The sequence below is a fragment of the Ursus arctos genome, unplaced genomic scaffold, assembly GCF_023065955.2.
Source record: "Ursus arctos isolate Adak ecotype North America unplaced genomic scaffold, UrsArc2.0 scaffold_25, whole genome shotgun sequence".
Taxonomy (NCBI): domain Eukaryota; kingdom Metazoa; phylum Chordata; class Mammalia; order Carnivora; family Ursidae; genus Ursus; species Ursus arctos.
The window spans coordinates 9247352-9270274 of record NW_026622930.1 but is presented as its reverse complement, the minus strand read 5'-3'; the positions used below and the strand labels follow the sequence as shown (position 1 = coordinate 9270274).

The 22923-nt window shown below is 52.8% G+C and overlaps 1 protein-coding gene across 4 annotated transcripts in view; it reads right to left on the bottom strand.

The window, feature by feature from the left end:
• CLMN (calmin) overlaps positions 1 to 22923 on the bottom strand; it is a 115221-nt gene that overhangs the window by 11389 nt on the left and 80909 nt on the right. For 3 of the 4 annotated variants that reach the window (XR_007190227.2, XM_048219977.2, XM_057318574.1), the window contains exons 5-12: positions 19311 to 19403; positions 17380 to 17570; positions 15255 to 15448; positions 13856 to 13938; positions 8401 to 10071; positions 4891 to 5087; positions 809 to 869; positions 97 to 167 (exon numbers count right to left, since the gene is read on the bottom strand). Coding sequence is in view for 3 of the 4 variants with exons in the window: in XM_048219977.2 (XP_048075934.2) it covers positions 97 to 167; positions 809 to 869; positions 4891 to 5087; positions 8401 to 10071; positions 13856 to 13938; positions 15255 to 15448; positions 17380 to 17570; positions 19311 to 19403 (2561 nt within the window). In the remaining variant the exon portion in view is untranslated. Of the gene's footprint in view, positions 1 to 96; positions 224 to 808; positions 870 to 4890; positions 5088 to 8400; positions 10072 to 13855; positions 13939 to 15254; positions 15449 to 17379; positions 17571 to 19310; positions 19404 to 22923 lie in introns of those variants that run through there. The other variant, XM_048219978.2, reaches the window with a different exon arrangement.

Below are 22923 nucleotides of genomic sequence, written 5' to 3'. Positions count from 1 at the left end.
AGAGCTGGAGAAGAGCGACCCCCACCAGATAGGCTGCATAATTAAAAAAGAAAAAAAAATGTAAGCCCCACAAAACTTGGGAGGAAAGCCACTGACCTGGTTAACGTCCGGTTTCTTCTGTCATCCAGATCTGCTGCGTTCCTCAACTGAACATAGCTAAAATGGTCCTACAGTGAAATTTATAAACAAAACCCCCGCAACCCAATTAGTAAAGATGAAATCTCTGAAACAGAAAATAAAATGATTTTAAACATACAAAGCCAAGCATGCCGCGCTTTTCTCAACATTGCAAACATTTAGTTCCCAAATCAAATTGCTAACTAATATTCTACAGTATTCTACCCTCTCCCCCAACCCGCGCCTAGTGCACCAGAGAGGTGCCACCGCCCCCCCCCCCCCCCCCCCCCCCCCGCCAACTGGGCTGCTGACCATGGTGCTTTGGGTCCAACACACCCAGCGCTAAGTAGTTGCTAATGTCAAGGGCTGCACTGCTATCTTTGAGGGCGGTCCTTCTGGGTGCGTGCGCCAGGGTGGGGTTGGGGGTGTTGGGTGCACTTTTTTTTTTTTTTTACGGCAAAGACAGGCCTTTGGGCTTTACGATCATCACTTTATTTACAACCCCAGCTGCCCAGATTGCACATCCAATTGGACTACGCTTAACGACAAGGTTTCAATTTGCTTGTCTTCTATCCAAAAGTATATTGGTTGTACATCAGTAATTTCAAAGCTCAGGGCTGAGGAGGAGGAAGGGCGGAAATGAACTGATTAGCAGGGGCCATGCAGGAGAAGAAGAAATTCACATACTAACCGATTCCAAAGACCTGTTAGTATGTCGTCGAATGTAAATGCTGGAGTCACTGTGACTAGTCCTGAAAAACAAACACACGTTTCGAATGGGTTGCCACCGAGAGCTCTTCGTGGCTCAGCCGTACGGTCACCCCCACCCCGAGTCCCCCACATGTGGATCTAGGCAAGCTATGGTTTCAGACCCGGCAACGGAAGGAGAAGTTTTATCCAGTATGCCCCGTTGGGTTGGGGTGTGCTTACAAATAGTGGGATGGGTCTTAGAGACACACTGTGGCCTCATCTACAAGAAAAAAAAAAAAGGTGAGAAAGAATTTTAAATAGAAAGCAGACCACATATTTTTCAAAGTCCCAGGGTTTCAGGGAAGGAAGGGAGGTCCTTCTCCAAGCATCCCAAGATCTGGGAATTGCGGGAGGTCCTCTGCATGTTACTATCAGATCTGGGCTGAGACCAGCTATCTGGACTCCCTTTCTAGTGCTCCTTTCTGTGCACGATGCTGCTGTCTGACTGTCTAGCTCTCGGGTGTGGCACCTCTTTTCCTTTCATGCACGAGGTTAATTTTCTGACCACATCTTTGAGGCTGAGGGGGAACGAATCTCTGATCATCTCCTACAGCTGGTTTGTGCAGAGCTGAGGCAAAAGATCCCCAGCCAGGAGCCTGGGCTCCAGATTAACTCGCCACGTTAGCCACGTAGTTTAGGTCTCTGATCAGTTTTCCTCATCTGTAAAATGGGTCCTCATTCCTACCCCAGCTACTTCACGGAGCTGCGGTGCTGGTGGTAAGAACAGTATTCTCCAGGTCCCAGGGGCCCCGTCTTGCCGCTCAACAGGAGAACTAGGTGTTGGGCGTCAGAGATAGTCATCTCCGTTTCCTTAAGGCAAAGCTACCATGTGGCACCTGGGGACCCAAGAAAAAGGCATCCGACCCACGAGTGTATTCCCAGGGAATTCAGCCTCGGTCTTCCTGCCCGCTGCCCTCCCGAAACCCCACCAATCTCTTCCCCTGCCTTGGGCACATTTCCGGCTCATAGGTATTGAGTACCTACTACGTGCCAGGCGCTGGGTGCTTGACCTCAGTCCAAAACCGGTGTTAAGTTTCCCCAGCAGGTATCACAGCACAGAAACGAAACAAAATGCACCACAAAGGAAAAAAAGCCTCAGGTGTGTGGGACCCAGCACTGTCCCAATTCCTGGGAGTATGTGGAGACACAGGTAACCCCCACCTGCTTATAGTATTTTCTAGTAAAAAGCACATCTGCATCAGGAAGGGCACCAGTTCTTCTCCCTCCCTCTCTTTTTCAGTATACTTTCTTGTAGGTGGTTTTGTGTTCTAGAACCATCCATAGGAGACGTATCCAGGTTTCCCTCCTGGACTTCATTCTTTCAGCAGGCATTACCAAGAGCCTGATGTGTGCAGGCCCGGGGCTCGGCGCTGAGGGTCCAGCTCCTCCGGAGCCCACCCACCACAGCCTGAGAGAGCAATTCATTCATTGATTCAGCCCCTCGAAGAGTTTTTATTAAAGGCCGGCAGCACGGCGGGCGTGGTGCTAAACGCTGGGCTGAACGCGGGCCCTCCCTGCCCCCAGAGATCTACCTCACCATCTCAGGTGACAGCAGATGATAAATACAGCCTTACGCAAATGATCAGAGAAATGACTGTTTTGAGAAATGCTGTGAACAAAAAGAGTAGGACCGTGAGAACATATAAAGGGGGATCAAAAATAGCCCAGAGAAATCTAAGAGGGCTGCCTGGAGGAAGTGGTAGTGCAGCTGAAACCCAGGGAAGCAAGACAGGGAACAGGCAGGGGAGAGAGGGTCATCAAAGGCAAAGGAACTTGGGGGGCACTGAAAGATCTCCACGAGGGCCAAGGGGCTTGGCAGGCTAGGGAGGAGGGCAGAGGTGACCAAGAGTGGACACGGATGAGCCTGCAGAGACAGGCCGTGAGGGGTCCTGCAGGCTCTGGAACAATGGGCCTTTCTGCCTAGACCAATGGGAAGCTCCAGGGGTGACCGAGTCAAGGTACGGCCAGGAAAACAGGCTACGTCTGGCGGGGAGGTGCCCGGGGCTCAGTCCCCTTCAATAGCTTTGGGCCAGGCACTGACTTTTCTGAACTCACTTTCTCGGTCATCAAAGGGGGCGTGGCACCTGCTAAGTGCCGGGAGCAGGGGAGGTGACGTGGCGCAGGGGAGGGGCTCCAGGGGTCCCCACTCACTCCTCCGAGGAGCGCACCTCTGTACCACCTGCTTCACAGTTGGCCCCCGCTGACCGCAGCTAACATGCTGCGCGATATTTCCAGCTTTGCCCGGGGGGGACGGGGATGCCGCAGGAGGGGGGACGCTGCCTGCTCTACGCACACCCGTGTGCAGATCAAGTCCGACCTTTGCCGGGACAAGTCAACCGGGCCTCCTTCCCACACACGCCGCGCTGACGTTCCCTTGTCAACATCTACCAGCTGTGGCTATCTTCATTGGGACGGGTTCTGCGGGCACGGCTGGATGCAGCTGGCATCCGAGACGCTCGATCCCCCCACACCCCTCTGCTTCTCCCCGACCCCCTCCCATCTGGCCAACGTGTCCTGAGGGGCCTGCTGTGTCTCAGGCTGTCTCTTCTACCCCGATGCCTTCTCTCCCGCTCCCAACTCCAAACCCCACTATCCCTCCGTGTTGAGCTCACACGACATCGCATGCCTTCCCTCCCGCTTGCCCGAGCCCCTGGGGGCCGGGGCCGTGCCCGCGTCACCGCAGCGGCTGACCTCTTCCCGGAGTGAGTGGTCAGGGAGCACTGGCAGCCGACATGCTTAGTTGTCCCTAAGTGACCACAGGCCCCTCCCTGAGCTTGGGGGGAGGAGACGCGAGCCTGGATGTCGGCTGGAAGGTCACGACCAGGTCTCTGCAGGGAGAGGGGCTCCGGGAGTCATGGGCAAAGTGGGCGGCAGTGTTCTGTCATGCCTTGCCCCTCACCTGGGCTCCCCTCTAGTCTCCTTTAGTCCCCTGTAGCGCAGGCGCAGAGCAGAGCGGAGGGCAGATGAAAGCTGGGCCCCGCCAGCTCTTCCGCCGGGTATCCTGCACTGGCTTCTCCCCACTCGCTCCCCAAATGCCGATCTCGACAATTTCCCTTTGGCAGCCAGTGTGGCTCACCCACCACAGGCAAGGAGGGGTCATGGGGAGAACGTGGGCCATGAAGTCTGACGGGTCTGAGTCCGAGACCCCAGCTCTGCCGTCCCCTGGGCTGGGAGGTGCCCCCGGAGCCCACCGTGGTGATGCGTAGTCCCTCCTCCCTGCCTTGGGCGCTGCTGCAAGAACCAACGAGGGAACATACGGGAAATGCTCAAACGCATCAGGGCAGCTTCAACAGTGACCGTTGTGGCCATGAGCGACAATGGGGAGAATCCAGGATCTGCCATTCAGCAGCTAAATGTCCTCCCTGGGACAAATCGACTCACCCGGTGCCCTTGGGAGTGACAGAGCCCACGTGCACTAGAAGCTTCCTGGACATCAGTTAGAGCCCGTGATCCTCCCCGCTTCCTCCTCGCCTGAGATAAATCAACCATCCTTGCTCCCTTGGACCCCAGCTCCTGGGTGAAGCCTCATTATTAATGTCCGGCTTCCGTGGATGGCGATGACAGGTCCCCTCGGTGCATACGTAGCACATTCCTTCAAATTCGGTGAGCTGCTCGTAAACGGCTCGGCGTGCTCTCTACCCGGTGGCTATCGGGGGCTGGGGCGGCCGCAGAGCCTCTGGGTCTGTGACATTCCACCCCCCACCCCTACCCTGCTTCCGCCATCCCGCTGCCCACGGCCGGTTTCCACCCAAAGGTACTCAGAGTGGGGAGAAGGCAGGCCTCGTGTCCTCCTAGCTCTGCTGCGTGCGAGCGGGTCTGGGCAGGGCGGGGGAGCCTGGGTGGGAAGGTTGAGGATGAATGACCAATTGGCCTGATGACTTTTGTACGAACCTGTGTTTCCCTTGCTGTCCGGTCCCACCCCTCTGTGTCCCCCCAGTCCTCAAATCAGAAACCAAGAATGGAATGAGTTCAGGCAGTAGTCTCTAGCTCGGGCCCTAGGGTAAGAAGATAGTAACAAAATACCTGGAGAGGACTTTGTGGTCGCCAGTGTCATCTTCTAGGTCGTCTGAGGACCGGACGGTGCCGGGTGCTATAAATACTGAACTTTCTACGTGGTCCACATGCTTCCTTTTCTCCTTTTTCTTACTGCTGATTGATTCTCCCATTACCCTTTCTTCTAAAGAGTTTGCTAAGTTTTCCGAGTTTCCGAGTTCCTGGGACTTAAGGACAAGACAACCGAACACAAGTCAGCATTTCAAGTTGCGAGGCCCCGCGCGTGACGCCCCCCCCGCAGCGCCCCACTCCACCTGAAGTCCAGGAAGCTAGGGCGTCCCCTCCAGTTCTGCCCCTGCCGGGGAGGCCTTCCGGCACGGCCTGCCGTGGAAGACAAGCCCACCCGCACTCGGGCTCCCTGGGCAGAGTGCAAAGGCCACCGACTGTAAAAACAGCATGGGTTTCAGAGTCACCAAGCTCTGCTTTCAAATCCTGGCTTAGTTACCTTACCCAACTGACTTTATCTCTCCAACCCTTAGTCTCCTTGTCCATCAAATGGGTATAATAATTATCTAGTCTTTTCTCACTACACCACCGTGTTTCCCGTAAAGGATGCCCCGTATAGTGGGCCAAGGCGGGGCTCTTCCACAACCACCATCCGCTTAAACACAGGAGTGAATCCTGGAAGCCAGGTGGGCCAACAGGTGCAAAGGGGGCCCCTGAGCTGGGAGAGGTCCACACAGAGGCAAACATAGAGCTGGTGGGATGACAGCTTCATTGTGCCTTTGGTGGCTCACAGTGCAACATGTCTAGCGTTTATTTGACGAGGAAGATTCTTTGACCACTGTCCACACCGGACACTCTGAAGCCCATCGGCAATGCTCCCGAGTGAAATTAAGACACTGAGAAGCAGGGGCGCCTGGGGGGCTCAGTTGGTGAAGCGTCTGCCTTTGGCTCAGGTCACGATCATGGGCTCCCTGCTCAGTGGGGTGTCTGCTTCTCCCTCTCCCTCTCCCCTCTGCTTGCGCGCATGTGCGCGCGCTCCCTCTCTCTCAAATAAATAAATAAAATCTTAAAAAAAAAAAAAAAAGCAGCCGAGAAGCATGGGGATTGTCAGAGCCACTGCCCAAGGGTCCCTTCAGGGGCTGAGGAGCCTGCTCAACAGGATTGGAGGGGCCGGTCCCCTGCACCCCAGGAGAACAAAGGTCCTTGCAGGAATTAAAAACGCTCCTAGCACTCTGAAATGCCAGTCTCTCCCCTGCCATCCATGGGCCAATGCTACCTTTTCCGAAAGGTGAAATGAGAAGAGGACTTTTTTTTTTAAAGACTAGAAGAAGAAACTTTCCATTTTCTAGTCCTGTTGGAAGACTTTCCTTTTAATTTCGTTTCTTTTTTTTTTTTAAGGAGGGCCAGGTATCCGAGAAATGCTCCCGTGTCGTCTTGTCTGCCGGGAGGCGAGACTCCCACACCTCACCTGTCATCCTGGGCCACAAGCCAGCCCCTCTGCTCCCCACAGGACTACCAGGGCTCCATGTGGGAGCCAATGACCGGGTGTGCTTGGGAGTGGTGGCTGCCTGCTCATTGGATGGGCGAGGGCCAGAGGGGGCAGGTCAGAGCCCCGAGATGCAAATGGTGGCATGCTTTACCCAGGAATAGAGGCTCTCTGCAAGGGCTCATACTTAGCTCGGCGTAGGCTAGATTCAAATCTACATCTCCCGTGCCATTCCCAGCCCAGCACTTGTCCAGCTATACCCCAGATCACCTGTCCACATGCTGGGCACACGCACTCACACCACCTGCTTCTGGCAAATGACTTTTCTCTTTCTAAAGCAGAGGACAATAAAGTGACATGCCCGCATGTCTGTAGGCTGCCTTCAGTCAGCCCCAGGCAGAGGAAGCGAGCTGCTATCAAGCCATTTTTCTTTCTTAGTCTTTCTTCTTGCCAGACCTCAGTCCCCTTTCTTTTGTCCTAAAAGATCTTCTGTCCCTTAACAGTCCCAAGAATTGCTATAGTTGTTGTCATGGTTCCCCAACCTGGGGACCCCAGAGACCTGATCTCACTGAGGGCCAGATCTACCCCGCTGGATCTTGGGGTCCCCTGCTGGGAGAGCCTGCTTGGCTGGGCTGGCTTCCAACAAGTGAGCAGACGGCAGGTGGGAGGGGGTGGGGGCCCGCGACCGGGTTCCTCTTTCTGGGGGCGAAAGGGGCAGATGGCAGGTGGGTCCTGGCACCTGCAGAACTATCCCACTCTCTTCTTCATCCAAAGATGGACATAGCATTGGTCCTGCTACGCCTGTTTCTAGGCTGTCACTGTCTGAGAATTCTGCTCCATCCAGCATGTTCTCTGGGATTGGCGAACCCATAAGACCAAGCCACCACTTCTGGCCTATCTAAATCCTACATGTCTTTGAAGGCTATGGAGAGTGTCCCTTTCTCTTGCACCCTTCAGGTGCAAGGATTTCTCATTCCCCTGAGCACCTTTCAGCCCCTCCCTCAGCCTTGACTCTCCCCTGCCGTGAACCAGAGCATCGCCTTTATCTTGGTGTTTTAATTTACCCTACGCGTTCGCCTTACACCCCCAAGCCACCATGCCATGCAGCCACCTTTGATTCTTGCACCGTAAGCCATGCCAGGCTCCCCTCCAGAGTCACCAGAGTCATACACGAAGGCTCACTCCTCTGCTGGGAGACAAAATCACCACCCACCACGCCAGGCTGGCAGGAGAGTGGAGAGCTGTCACATGTCACCGGCTATCGAGGAGAAAGCAACTGTTTTGCCTGGGGAGAAGCTGGGAAGGCTCCTGGGAGGAGGTGTCATTGGCACTGCGCTTTCAAGGGGCATCAGTGCTTGCCAAGTGAAGCGTGAGGGGAGCAGAGCAGAGTGTGGAGTGCCTGGCAGCCAGGGGGGAGGCCGGCCTGGCTGGAGGGGAGGGAAGGAAGAGGACGGAGAGGAGCAGCAGCTCAGGGGCCCCTGCACCCTCTCACCGCCCACTCCGGTGGCTCCTCGAGCTGCTGGGCCAGGCAAATGGGAACACCAAGTACGGGCTGAGCATGTGCCCAGCTGCCAGAACTCGGAAGTGCGTGTCCCCCACTTCTAAGCACAGGGGCCAGATAATTGTACCAACAGGCAACCTTCAAAAATCCAGGCCAGAGTCAAATGTGAGCTCACCGGGTGTCCTCAGGCTGCTGCAGGAGGCGGGGCTAAGACTCACCAAGCGGCACTAGATGTGGCCACGAGTAGCAGTGACAACGATTACGGCTACTACTACCTGGGGCCCTCAAGCATGACCTCATTCCATCTTCTTGGCCCCCTCATGGGGAGGGCTAGGGCTGCGGGGAGGCCACGGAGGCACCCGAGGTACAAAATTTCAGGAGTGCCGAGGGGTGCCAGCTCTGTCCTTGCCCGAGTCCCCAGGCGAGTGCCTCCTTAAATTCTGGCCTGGGCTGCCTGCGAGGGCAGCTTCTGTTTCCCTATTTTATGGAGGGAGAAGAGCAGAGTCCCTGTGCAGGGCCCAGGGTTCCCGAACCCACAATCAAGTACCTGCTGGCTCTCCACAGGGGAACTGTCTTTGGCCTCCCCTCGCTGGCGGTCCTCTGGTGGGGACGGGTCGGTGGGCTCTGAGGCTGGTCTGGCGTCCTCCACACCCCTGTCAGGATATGGTGCCACGGGGATGCTGGCCTTGGGGACGTCCTCGGCCAGCCCTGAGAAGCTGCAGCTGCTCTGAGAGGCCTCGGCCTCCTCGGCCTCGTCGGCCTCCTTGGCCTCATCCCTGGCCCCCACGTCACACAGATAGCTCTCCGGCTCCTCGAGATCCAGGTCTTCGTTTTTCAAATCCTCTGCGCCCTCCGCGTAAGCCTCCAAAACCGCGGCCAGGGGCACCTCGTAGTGCGGGTAGTAGAACAGGTCGTGGGGAATGACGGAGACCTTGGACAGCGGCGGGGAGGGCTTGAAGTCCAGGCCCTCCTCACTGCGACTGGGCAGGGTCTCCAGGCTGACGCTGCTGCTCGGCGGCGGCTCAGAGGGCAGCTCCCCCCGCGGCCCTGCAGCCTCCCCCTCGTCCCTGCCCCGACGGCAGTGCGTGGACTTGCGTTTGGGCTTCTCGTACACCTCTGGCTTCTTATCTGCTGGTGCCTCCCTTGGGGCCAGAGAATAGCCTTGGTCTTCTTGCCTGGGGTCCCTGTGAGGTTCAAGCTTGTCGGGCCTCTCTGGGGACTCATCCGAATCTTTCCTCTGGTGCGCAGACTTACTTCTCCTCTTCCCCAGTTTCTCAGCCTGGTCCTCCAAAACCTCATCCTCCACTGGTTTTTTCTCATGAGGCGAAGGAACCCCCTTGAAAGCCTGGCTGGTCGAGGCAAAATCTATTAGGTCGCTGCTAAATTTAGAGGCTTTTAAAGGAATGCCTTCAAAATAGTCTTCCTTACCCATAGCTTCTACGGTCAGCAGCTTGACCTTGATCTCCAAGGAATCAGCCATAACAGTGCCGTCCCCAAGGGGTGAAAGGGGACGACTCTCCTCCCCCGGGCTGGCCGCACCCTCCGGCTCCCCATTCCAGGAGGGAGAACTCTGGGTAGTCTGTGAATGACTGATCTTACCATCCACCAAAGAGATGTCCCCTGGGGACTCATCAGAGGCTGCTTCCGAAATCTTTGGGGCCTCCTGTTTCGGCTTTTCCTCAGCAGTCTCAACTGCCAGGATGTACCCATCCTGCTTCAGCAATGAGTCCTTTGTCCCTCTCGGGCTCCCTTCAAAGCGAAGGTCTTGACTGTAGAAAGGGTCCTTACTGCAGGACGCGTCCTTGTAGGTATCAGCCTCAAAGTGCACAGTTTTCTTGACTGGCAAAGAGTTGGACCTCCGGCTGTCCTTTCTGGATGACAAAATGGAAGATTCTGGAGATGGGTCATTGGTGCTGCTGGCCTTACCTGGGACCTGCTGGAGGGCCTGGTCGACGATCTGGTGCATGAACTCAGCGGAGCCGTCTGACAGTGCACTGCTGGACACACCACTGAGGAAGCATTCCTTCCCGCTCTCGGGCTTGTCACAGACAAAGACTTTGGAGGGCGGTGGTTGGCTGGCTTCATGGTTAATGGTATAGGCTCGCTCCCCGTTTTCAGTCAGAAGGAAGACTGTGCTCTCCTGTTCAGAAGGAGTTTCTTTGATGCGGACAAAGGTGGATTCAATAGGGGCTTCTTTGTCGGAATCCACGAAATCCTCCTGCAACATAAAATCAGAGGAGTGTTGACGTACGATGTATATTTCCCGCTCATAAAACAAAAACCAATGTGGAAAAAGCCACTTCAGAACTAATGCGAAGTGTTCTAATTAAAAGATGCAGATGGTTGTTCCTGCTGAAATGTGAAGACACCAGATATGTTAAAAATAATGTGTATTAAAAGCTATGGGTGCAAAGAAATCTCAATGAACTGAACTCTAGAGAAGGACGAGCCCTTCCTAAGTGAGTGTCAGCTACTTCGGACTGGCGGGCCATTGCCTAGGATGAGTGTGGATAGGAGAGCAAACCTACCCAGGCTAAGGAAAGATCAGCAGAATCTTTATTGACTGTATAGGTCAGTGCGAGAGATTAAATATGGGAGGGCCCCAAATGCAAAACCAGTTCTCTTCATATACTAATTCTCACACGCAGGGACTTTGGCTAAGTAAGCAGCAGCTGAGGGCAGGGCTGAAGAGCAGAGAGCAATCTTGGTGGTATTGCAAAGCTAGGCTCCCAGTGTATTGGTGGAGAGAGTTGAATGACCTCATCCTAAAATCATTTGAAACCAGGCGGTGACATTAAATAAAACCGCAACGTAGCCGTTATTGACTCCTGAGAAGGTCAAAACAGTCAGCTTCTCAATCAGGTCCTTGTTTGGGAAAAGGCTACATTCTCTGGGGTAAAAATGTTGGCTATCTCAATCTCTACTCTTCTTTCATATACCAGGTCTGGCATAAAACAAAACATTTTAACATATACCAGGTCTGGCATAAAACAAAACATTTTAAGACACAGAGAAGCAGGAAAATGAGACCCATAATCAAGAGAAACAACAATCATTAGAAGTAGACTCAAATATGATACAGGGTTAGAACTAGCAAATAAAAGACTCCAAAAGTAACCAAGACTACAAGAAATACAAACGTAGCTCTCCAGGCCGAAGGGAAATGACCACAGATGGAAGCCCAGATCTGAAGGAGGGAATGAAAAGAACCCCCAAATGATAAATACATGGTCAATATAAAAGACTATTCAAATACTTTTCTTAAAAAGTCTATTGACTATTTAAAGTAATAATAATAACAAAGCACTGGGGGTTAAAACACATATAGAAGTAAAGTAAATGACAATCATAGCACAAAGGAACAGAGAAGCGCATGGAATTACATTGTTAATACATAAAAATGCATACAACATGCATTTTACTTAAAGCAGTATAACACTTCAAGGTAGACTAAAGTAGGGTCGAGATGAGTATTATAATCCCTAGAGAAGCTATTGCAAGGATAAAACAAGGAGATGTGGCCAAAAAACCAAGAGAGGAGATAAAATGGAAACCAAAAAATAATCATATAATCCAAAAAAAATTAGGAAGGAAGGACAAACGAGCACAGAAGAGATGGGACCAATGAAACACAATAATCAGGACGGCAGATTAACTCTGTGTCAACAGTTGAGAAATACACCACTAAAATGATGCACTAATTCTTGTCAGAAGGGATAAAAAGCAAGACCTAACTGTATACGGTTTACAAGACACCTGCTTTAAATATAAGCACACGCACACTGGAAGGAAAATATGGAAAAAGAGAAATCACGTAAACACTAATAATAAGAAAGCTGGTATGGCTCTATTCCTTTCAAAGTACACTTCGAGACAAAGACTGAACCTGCAGAAAAACACAACGATCGAGCCATCAGGAAAAGACGACAATCCTAAATGTGCAGGCGTTTACAGCATAGCTTCAACGTCAGAAAGCGAAAACGAACAGGACTAAGAAGAGAAACACAACCACAACCATTAAGGTGGAGATTTTTAACATTTTTCCCTCACACTAATTGATAGGAAGAGTAGGAAAAAAATCAGTCGGTGTACAGAATACGAGAAGAGCATATTAACCAACTCGATCTAATCAGTATTTTTAAAATGTCAATTTTTTCACCACCTAAGACCTATTCTTTCCAAGTGTACGTGATGCACTGACCCAAATAAACCATATGTTGGGCCATAAAGCCAGGCACGGCGTCTGGCACATGGCTGCCCAGGGCTTACCAAAGGTTTAGTGAAATGAACTCAACTCAGCTGAATTGTTAAGGAACAGCTGAGTGGGTGTCCAGATTAGCTGGGACTTCCCATCTGTGTTCCTTGGGGAGGTACCTGGGAAGTTCTGCCGTGATGCACTGTGTTCTGTGAATCAGGACCACTGTCTCCAGGTACCCTACCTCATCCACTCTCTCCTCCCAGCCCCAGTCTCTGACCCCAGCGCTGGGGAGGTCCAAGTATCAGATTTGCCGAAACCTGGCTACGACCTTGACTCACACAGATACCGTAAGATTCAGTTGATTTCAAACTCTGCCTGCAGCTTTAGAGCTCAGGGCTAATAAAGGCCGTGGTGCCTAGTGTCTCGGAATGTAGCGATGGGCAGAGAAAACTGAATTACAAAACAATCACAACCAGCACCCTTGGCTGAGCATCAACTGTCGTGGCAGGAAGAAGACTGGGTACTTCACGCATCGATTTATTCTTCATACGACTCCGAAATGCGGGTGGTATTTCCGTTTCACAGATGACACCTCATACAGACAACATATCAGAGATGTTGAGTAAGCAGCTCAAGGTCACACAGCTTTAAGTGGCAGAATGGCCATTCCAGCCCAGGGAATTCCTGCTTTTAAAGCACCCTGGGAAGTGATCTATGGTGTAGGGACAGGCAGGAGACACACACACACACACACACACACACACACACACACACAGAAAGGGAACGGAATGAAAGCCACAACACAGGAGGACCCCTCTGGCTCTTTGGAGCTGCACAAAATGGGACCTCAGTTTCAGCCACATGTTGTAAGGGATCTAAGAGCCAGAACTGAGGAGTCACAGAGCCCCGGGGTCTCTCAGTAGCTGTGATCCTGGAGTGGTCTTTAAGCTTCTCTGACCATCTGTATCCTCATCTGTAACATGAGGATAATGACGCACAGCCAGACTGGGGGCAGTCAGCCCGGAGATACACAGGGCGCTTACCTGACCAGCCTCCAGCTCCAAGCGCAGCCCTGCGCCACCCCCCCCCCCCCCCGCCCCGTGAGCATTAGCTCTTCATGCTTATTCTGCTTCTGTCTAGTACTTACCACTACCTGAACGCCTAGAATGTGTTGGCTCACTGGTTAACTGTTTTCTCTATTAGAACAAAGCCGTAGGGGGTCAGGGACCTTATCCATCCAGGCTACTGCTGGGTCCCCCTGAGCGAGTGCCGGGTGTTTTGTAAATTACCAATGAATTCAACAGAGATCTGCTGTTATGCTGTTGCTATCTCTACTATCGTCTCAAGGTTGGGCACGGGGTTGGTGCAAGTTCAGGGGAGCTGTGACAACTTGTGAAAGGTCTGACTCTGCTCCAAGTATAGTCAGGGATTCTGAAAATAAGAGGGCGTGCTTCTGAACGGTCATCGTCTGTTATCATTTTGCACACTCTGATAAAATCTCGTAAACCGCTGAAATGTTCCATCGGACACCCAGAGAATCAGGTAGCCAATCCATACAAAAAGCGAGCAGCTTTGACAATCTCCATGAAGTTTGGGACGGGAAGACCTCTGCAAGGGGTATGGCTGGCTGGCCAAAGGCACCTTATCTATGATTCTGAAAGTAAATGTCTCTAGGGCTTGAGACCCAGTTTTGATTATTACTGCTCGTTGCACGGAACAACGCGGCCCGAACCCCAGCTGCGTGTGATGGCCGGCAGACGGAAATGCACACTTTCTGCATGAAAGGTAAGGGGAACAAACATACGGCTTCCAGCTCCGGGAAATGTTCCAGAAACTGTGCCACGTAAGTCACGATGGACTGCTCGTCGGGCGTGTCAACCATGATGTCTGTCGAGAGAGACACAGGAGTTAGGAGGACGGCAAACGCATGATTTTTAAATAGGATCAGGGCTTGCTTGATGGTGAAGGGTCCCACAGACCTTTGATGTTTTTTCTCTTTGTTTTGTACTTTAGGAAATTTAGACCCAGAGGGGATGAATCACTTGACTACGGTCTCACATCTGGCTGACGGAGAGCGGAGCTGGGATGCAGAATCCAGAATTCCTCATTCCCAAGGCTGTCCGTTATTCCTGGCTGAGTTCCCCACAGGGAGCAGCCAGCTCACTGCGGGCCCCCTTAGCGAGTCTGCTGATTGGGACCCCCACCTCAGTGCTGGAGGGGGTCACGAATCAGCCCAAGCCCCGCGGAAAGCCATCGGATAGACACCCAAGCGCCTTAAAAAGGGGTGCACTTTCCCACTCTGGTCCCGAAGGACATCATGTGGGGCGGTCACTGTGCGACTGTGTATACAGACGTGACTGCTTCCTCAACAACCTGGGCGTCCACCAGGGTGGGAGACCTAAGTGAACGCTGGTACACCCATGAAACGGGCCACTGTGCAGCCATTAAACATACACAACAAGGACATATAGCAACAGGCACAGTGCTGCTGTCCTGATTACAACGGTAAATAAAAAAAAGCAAAGGACAGACAGGCGATGGGCATGAAGAGCACAGTTACCACGAGGAGCACTGAACAAAGTTCGGAATTGCTGAATCACTATGTCGTACACCTGTAACTAACAGGACACTGTATGGTAACTGTCCTGGAATTAAAAAACTTCGAAACGAAAAGTAAAATACAAAACCAGAGCTGACCCTGGGGTGACGCAGGTTTGAAGTGGGCGGGTCCGCTCATACGCAGATTTCTTTTCAGTAAATACAGTACGGTCCTGTAAATGTATTTTCTCTTCCTTATGATTTTCTTAACAACGTTTTCTTTTCTCTAGATTACTTTACTGCAAGAACACAGTGCATAATACACATAACACTCAGAGTGTGTTCATTAACTGCTCATGTTATCAGTAAGGTCAACAGCAGGTTATTGGTAGTTAAGTTTCTGGGGAGTCAGAAGTTGTATGTGGATTTCCAAGTGTGGTGGGGCAGTCAGCATCCCTCACCCCTGCATTGCTCAAGGGTCAACTGTATACGTGCACCGAATGATCTCAATTATGTAAAAAAATGGTAATGAGATGCATAGACGAATACTAAGGGGCAGGGATATAAACACGTCTTCATTAGAGTTTTCAGTATTTTCCAAATTTTTCTACATCTTATATCCCAAAAATTATTAACAAGCAAAAAAGAGAAAGAAGGAGCGCTACCTTCTGGCTCCAGGAGCCTGGGGATGTGAAGGGCCTCGTGTGCGATGCTGAAAGCCTTCTCTAGGTTCTCCCGCATGGAGTCTTCCAGGGCCTGCTTCATGTCGACCAGGCTGGGGTCGATGGCCTTGATCACGGCCAGGAAGGCCATCCCACTTCTCCAGCTGCCCGTGAAGTCCTGCACCGCCACGCCATACCTGCAGCAAAAAGCAGCCACAGCGGCCACGCCGCAGGTCAGGAGACACACGCCCCTCCCCGGTGAGGAGCCCACACGTGGCAGCCCCGTGGGCCTCCGAGCTGCCAACTCACCAGGCCCTGGGTCCCCGGACAGCGGTGCCAAACCACCCATCATCTCCATTTCCAGAGAACAGAATAATGTTAGAATAATCTAGAACAATAGACTAGAAAGGTGTAATTTGCACCCAGAGGCAGAACGGGAGCTTGTGCTCCCAGATTCCCAGGCACATAAAGGAGCGACTCTCCACACTGCACGTTGCAGAGAAGGTCAAAACAGGCCATCAGGGCATGCCGTCAAAAGCCAAGGTCACATCCTGGCCGCCCCCCGTGCGTTCCCAGTGCTGTGGCCTTGCTGCGGCAAGTCCCGTATCCTCTCCGGCCCTCAAGCTCCACAGTCGTAAAATGAGGACCATCTCACTACGACCCTGTTGTGGGGAAGCGTTAGGTTTTGCCCACGTGGCAGACACAAGCCCCCGGCTCAGGGGCAGCCAATGGCAGTATTCATATCAATAACATTAACAATTTACAAGTGACGGATGATAGATAATCGTGCCAGGCACTAATTTCCTTCAGGATCCATCCCCAGAGACGTCACCCATCTTCCAACCGTGGTCACTGACCGCTCTTACAAGACAGTTTTATTCAGAAATGATTCGAGATTCCGAAGCAGCTGGAAAAGCGGTACGGAGGGCTCCGACACCGTTCGTCCAGTTTCCCTCGGGCATCGTCTCTCACCTGAGCGTATCGCCAAAAGCAGGACCCTGACGTGGGTGCGAGACCACTGAGCCACGACCGCGTCTGGATTCCTCCAGTGGCACTCCCGTGGGGTGGGGTATGGTACCACGCCACTCTGTCCAGTACAGACCAGCAGCCGCCGCCACGAGGGAAATACAGAACCGTTCCACGATCCCACAGACACGTCTTCTCCTTGACGGTCGCCCTACCTCCTGGCCCCGAGCTCTCTTTCGGTTGATTTCTTTTTAAACCACATCTAAGGGTTGTTTGCGTTCATCAGTTCTATCCTGCTCGACCCCTCGGTCCAAACCCAAAGAGCCAACTCTCTCCTCCCTTCTTTTCTCTTTTTTCTTTTATTTCCATAGAGCGGGGAGAAGGGACCCAACGAGTAAGTGCTTATTAAGAGCTGGGACCGTGCAAAGTGCTTCCACAAGCTCGCTTCACTCAATCCTCACTGTCCTGGAAGGCGGCCAATAAGTTACCGTCCTGCAGACGTGGCTGTGATGTGCCAGGAAGACCCTCCCGTCTGAGTGTGGCAGAGCTGGGTGGCCCTGTGGTGGTGTGGCTCTCATTGCACGTGGCCTAACTTTCCGGCCATCCCCGCCCACGGCCCAGGGGCCCCAGGGGCTGTCAGCTGGCTGCCAGTAAAAGGCCCGATAAAAAATTGCAAGGAGCCCTGGCCTGCTGGCATGGGGTCACCCAGTAGCCCGGGACCTTTGCTCCGGGTCACCTGTCTCGGTTTTGGAAAGGCTAGATCTAACGAGCATGATTCAGCCTTTATTGTTCCTAGGGTTTAAGTGGGTACAGAAGAGTCTGTACCCGATTTCCCGCAGCTTAACAAAGACTATGGCCATGTTATGAGGCTCCAACAGTCCTTCTCTCTTTGGCATTAAATGGGGCGAAGCCCCTTTGATTTGTATTCCAATCTTCCGATCAGTTTTCTGCGAACCAAACATTCTGCAAATACAGCTTTGCGTGTGCAGAGACTGAAAATGCACAGCGTTCCTCGCTCTCAGAGCCTCCAGGAAGCGACAGGTGCATAACTTAATACATGCTGGTGCCCCCTCCCTCTGCCCCCATCCCACCCCGGGAAGCCCCCCTCCCCCTGCCTGACAAGAGCATGTCGTGGGGGTGGGGACAAGGCGCGATGGCTTACTTCCTCGTCTTCCTCTGCACCCACGCCAGCAGGGTCCTGATAGCTTTCCTCTGATCTTTCACCGATACCGCCAGGCTCCTCTCCGTGGTGGGCGTGGGTGGGAAGGAGGAGTCTGAGTCTGTGCCCCCCGAGCCAGGTGACAGGCTGGAAGATGGAGAGTTTCTGCTGAGATTGCCCGTGAGCTCCTTAATCTGGAAGGAAAACGGCAGGTCAGGCCCCGGAGACAGTCCCAGGGCAAACCCTTCCCTGACCCCAGGCCACAAGGAGCCTGGCTGGAGGGACCAGCTCACACATAACTGGTTCTCCAAATAGGGAGCAGCCACTTCCTAAAGTACCCATGATGGCCAGACTGTTTTATGTGGCTTGCAGTGCACACAGACACTTCCCAGGGAAGCTCATCTCTTCCTGGAGTCTCTCTCTTTTGGTGCTTTGGCCATGCACGCCTGCAAGGTCTTCCTGACCTGCTTCCACCTACCCCTTTCCTCTCATGGCCTACGGGCCCCAGGATGCATGATGCTGTTTCAAGCCCCATGCCTATGTTCATCCTGGTCCCACTGCCTAGATGTTCCTTTCCTCCATCACCAAATTCCTGGCTACTCGAAACAGGGCTCCTATCATGTGGCTCTTGTGAGAAATGCAGAACCCCAGGCCTTGCCCCAGACCTACAGAATCAGACTCTGCATTTCAACACCACCCCCAGGCAATCTGTCTGCACAGCAAAGTCTGAGAACTGGTCCAACGCACTCCTATTCATCCTTCAAAACCCAGCTCTGGCGTCTTTTCCTCACTCCATTCCCCGCTCTGAGATCATTTAACAACACTCTGCTCATACCTTGATCAGAACCTGGACCACACAGCTCTGTAATTTGGGACCACCTTGTCTGTGGTCCCAGAGTGTCATAAGGGCAGGACTTCGTGTGTGCAGAGCCTGGCACAGACATTTAGTGAATGAACGAATGGAGATCTGGGGTGGATTTAAGGCCTTGACTTTTGACACATTTTCAGGATGTTTCCAGCATCGATCGGAGAGTTTAATAAGAGACATTAGGAACTGAGACCTGTATCTAACACTGTACCGTTGACAAAGGGCTTTCCCACAGAGCTGACCACTGCTCCCATTTCACAGATGTGGAAACTGAAGCTCAGAGAGACAGCCTCTGGTTTCTTTAAGTTCAAGGCTCACACAGAACTGGGTCTGTTGTCCGTAAACCTTGTTTGGGCACATTCCTCTCAGCAACGCAAGCATTAAGACAGAAGCCCCAGCAAATCACCTCCGGGCAGGTCACTGTTACTCTTGGCAGGGAATTCAATGATGAGCCATGACTTTCTATTTCAGAAGAAGGGATTTTAGAAGACGAAATGTCAGCTTGCTCCCTCCTATTCAGGGGCAAGAACTTGAGCTTGTTTTAAATGCCACTTTCAGACCCCAGCCACAGATCCTGTCCTTCCCGATAAAATCCACGTTTCTAAATAGAGGCTGACGTTGCCAAGGACGGACAGCAGAGCCTCACCTGTCACGCATGCCCCTGCCCACAGCCATCTTTCCTCCCCGCTCCCTGACTGTCTCTGCTGCACACTAGTCCTTTTAGGAAAGTCCCTCCGAGCTCAAGTTTGGGGCAGAAGTATTTCCCCAGTTCTTGTAACACTTTGCCACAAAATGATCTTCTGGAGTAAATACGTAACTCTCTAAGTCCCAAGGGGGTCGCTCTACCCTTCTGGAGAACAGAGCTCCATTTCCCTATAAAATCACAGGGACCCGAATCATCAGCAACCAGATGGCCTCTGGTTCTTTTTCAAGACACGGAAAAGGCACAATCTGTCAGAAATAAGATCTCACGGTCTCCGTCGACGTGCACCCTCCCCGCCCCCATCCTGCTGGCCGTAAGCAGGCTCCAGGAGATCATTCCTGCGTGTCACGGAAACCACTTTACCTGGAAGAAGAGGATTATGTTCCATATCAGCCCAAGAACCAGGGAGGGGTTGCCGTCCGCTATTTCCGCCGCGTCGATGCTAACCAGCTTTACCTGTAGAGAAGCAACGCATGAGCTTAACACGGGCCGCTCAAGAAGGGTGCGAGCTGTTATTTTCTGATGCCCTCGTGGGCCTCTCGCTCCTTCTCATCTGATCACTCAATGCTGCCCAAGGCCAGCTCGGGGACCCCCGCGTGCAAAACATCCGTACATGAATTGAATAAACGTGTCCATAGTACCGACCAGGGGTAGACGCTATCCTAAGCTCCTCGTAAGGGTGAACTCAGTTCGACCTCACAACAACCCCACAACACAGGTACTTCTACTATCCCTACGTGTCAGGCGAGGAAATCTCACCGAGGCCAAATGGAACGCGCCTGGGACACGCAGCCAGGAGAGGTCTTGGTCGTTCTTCTCAAGGGGCGACGGTTAGTGCACCTGCTGGGTCTGTGTGGACGCTACACTACCACCACCAAACCTCCGGATTGGACATGGTTTTGGACAAACACAGAGCACCAACATCAGCAATCATGGACCACCGATGGATAAGATAATTATGCACTGCTAATCAGAAATAGAGTGTTGAGGGGGGGTGCCTGGGTGGTTCAGTCGGTTGGTGTACAACTCTTCATTTCAGCTCCGGTCGTGATCTCAGGGTCGTGAGATCGAGCCCTGTGTCGGGCTCCACACTGGGCGTGGAGTCTGCTCAAGATTCTCTTTCCCTCTGCTCCCCCCATCCCCTCCCTGCCCCCCCCCCCCCGGAGAAAGAAAGAAAGAAAGAAAGAAAGAAAGAAAGAAAGAAACAAAGAAAGAAAGAAAGAAAGAAAGGAAAGAAGGAGGGAGGAAGGAAGAAAGGAAAAAAGGAAGGGAAGGAAGGAAGGGAAGGAGGGAAGGAGGGAAGGAGGGAACAGTGTGTTGGAATAAGGCTTACACCCTGAGGGTCTCCATCATTACCAAATATCCTGGTTAAAATGCATCTACTATAGAAACCCTTAGGGGTTTAACCCATATATTGAACTACGTTCTGACCACAGGATGCTGCTTTTAGTGAATCCCTAAGGCACTGGTTTTCAAAGTGTGGTCCCTGGGCCGCGGGCAACAGCATCGCCTGCGATTTGGTTAGAATGAAAATTCTCTCCTTGTCCTCCTGACTCAGGAAGTCCGACAGCAGAGCCCAGCCACCTGCACTGGCCTCAGCGCTCCAGGCGGTTCTGAGGCGCACTCAGGTTTGCGGACGTCACTTTGTCCTGCGGACAGAACCTGAGTGCACAGATCAGACGTCTGCACACTTCTTCGGTAAAGGGCTGGAGAAAAGCATAAGCGTTTGCGGACCACACTGGCCTCAGGCACATTTGCTTCTTTCTTCCCAACTCCTTTACAAAAGTAGAAACCATTCTTTGGGGGCAGAGAGGAGAAATGAAGTCCGTCAAGGTCTCCTGCAAAATTCTGCCAGGAGACGCTGGAAAGCAAGCACGAGGACAGCGTCTCGCACGGATACTCCTTTCTCCCTCTCCCTCCGGCCTTTTACAACTGTACACACAGGTCTCAGATCCTATCAGTGTGTTAGGGGTTCTGACAACCCCAGTCAGGAGAGCCGGGCTTTCCTGATCGGGGGAGAGACTCCCAAGGCCCCGGCTCAGGTCTGGCTTGTGGAGAGTACGTGACTCGGGCAGCGCGAGCTCACGCCTGGCAGGTGGGAGCCAGGAAGGAAGATGCCAATGTTTCGAATAAAATGGCTGATCAAATTCACATCCGGTATTCCCTCCGCGCTCGTCAGGGGCGGCCCTCGTCCTACGGGATGGGTCCCCTGCATACGAGGCCTGCTGTCTCCTGCCCCCTGCTCTGACAGCCCCCTCCATTCGGTGGCTTCCTGCACTCATCCCAGTGCAGGGGGATCAAAGCAGTCTATGGGACAGTCTCGGCCTTCACTCCCACCTGGGGGAAGGCGAGTGTGGCCCTCTGTGCTGAGCTTTATGGGAAACCCTCCAAAGCGAGAAAATGCCAGAGCTGCCTTGTGGGGAGACACTGAGTAGGCTGGTGGACCAGCCCAGAAGGTGACAGAGGCCAGGCCTTCCCGCGTTAGCTGTGGGCTTCCCCAGCGCCACACCTGTCTGGGGGCCAGTCCTACCTGCGCAGCCCACCGCCCCGGCTGCCCCCTGCTGACCACTAAGGGATCACGGCTCCCCTGGGTGCCCCTGGTGCGACATGCAGCTTGCTGGCCATGGGAGGCCTCTTCCGCAGACTCTAAGCTCCCTGAAGGCGCAGCCGTGCTTCTAATAATGCGGTTGTGTGTCCCCAACACTGAGCACAAGCCCAGGCCCACAGAAGACACTTGGTCAATGAGCCCCGAAGGGTAGTTGGAAGCAAACCCACCATCTCCATTGCCTACATTCCAGGCCCATCAGCGCGGGGCAGCGGACAGAGCCGGGAAGTGCTTAGGGGTCGACCAGCAGGAAGGAAGAGCAATGCATCTCCCAGGCAGCTGTTCCAAGGCTCTAAGTTATCACAAAACCACACCCCTTTGGGAATGGGGGGAGACACTGCTCAGGAGAGCCACGCCCAGCACTGCCTTGTCGGAGCAGCGATGCAGGGGGACAGGGACGTAGAGCAGGCGCGCACAGAGCCCTGGCCCAGGCCAGCACGCGGCTCGACCCCACCAGGCCGGGCACGCTCAATCCTCAACAAGGCCTGTGTTCTCATCACTTCCATTTTACAGATGTGCGAACCGAGGCTCTGAGAGTCTGCTTCATTTTCCCGGGTGGGAAGCCCAGCAGCTGTGCTCCAGGACCTGTGCTCTGAACCGCCACAGGCGCTCGGACGCCAAGGTGAGGTCGATGCCGAGGACAGGCCAGCCGTTCTCATGACAATGTGATGTGCTTTTTAGAAACACAGCTTGGGGCGCCTGAGTGGCTCAGTTGGTTAAGCATCTGACTCTTGACTTTCGCTCAGGTCATGATCTCAGGGCCACGAGATCGAGCCCCGGGTCAGGCTCCATACTCAGCAGGGAGCCTGCTTGAGATTGTCCCCCTCTCCCTCTGCTCTTCCCCCCATGCATGTGCCCTCTCTAAGATAAATAAATCTTTAAAAAAATGTAAAAAAACCCAGTTTTATGGATCTATAACTCACTCACATTCCATTCCCTCCACCCATTTAAGGTGTATTAGTCAATGGTTTTTGGCATACTCGTGGGTGTATATACCTGTCATCATAATTTTATAACATTTTCATCACCTCAAAAAGAGACTCTGTCCCCTTTAACTCTCACACCCCCACCCCAACCCTAAGCAGCCACGAATCTAGTTTCTGACTTGAGATTTCCCAGTGCTGGACTTTTCATAGGAATGGAATCAAAGACTAATGTCCTTTGTGTCTGACTTCCTTCACATGGCATAATGTTTCTGAGATTCAACCATGTTGTACTTCATTCTTTTTCACGGCTGACTTATAGTCCACACTGTGGACAGACCCCATTTTGTTCACCCACTCATCTGCTGAAGGACACTTGGGTTGCCTCCGCCTTTTATTTTTTAAAAAGATTTATTTATTTGAGAGAGAGAAAGGGGGGAGGGAACAA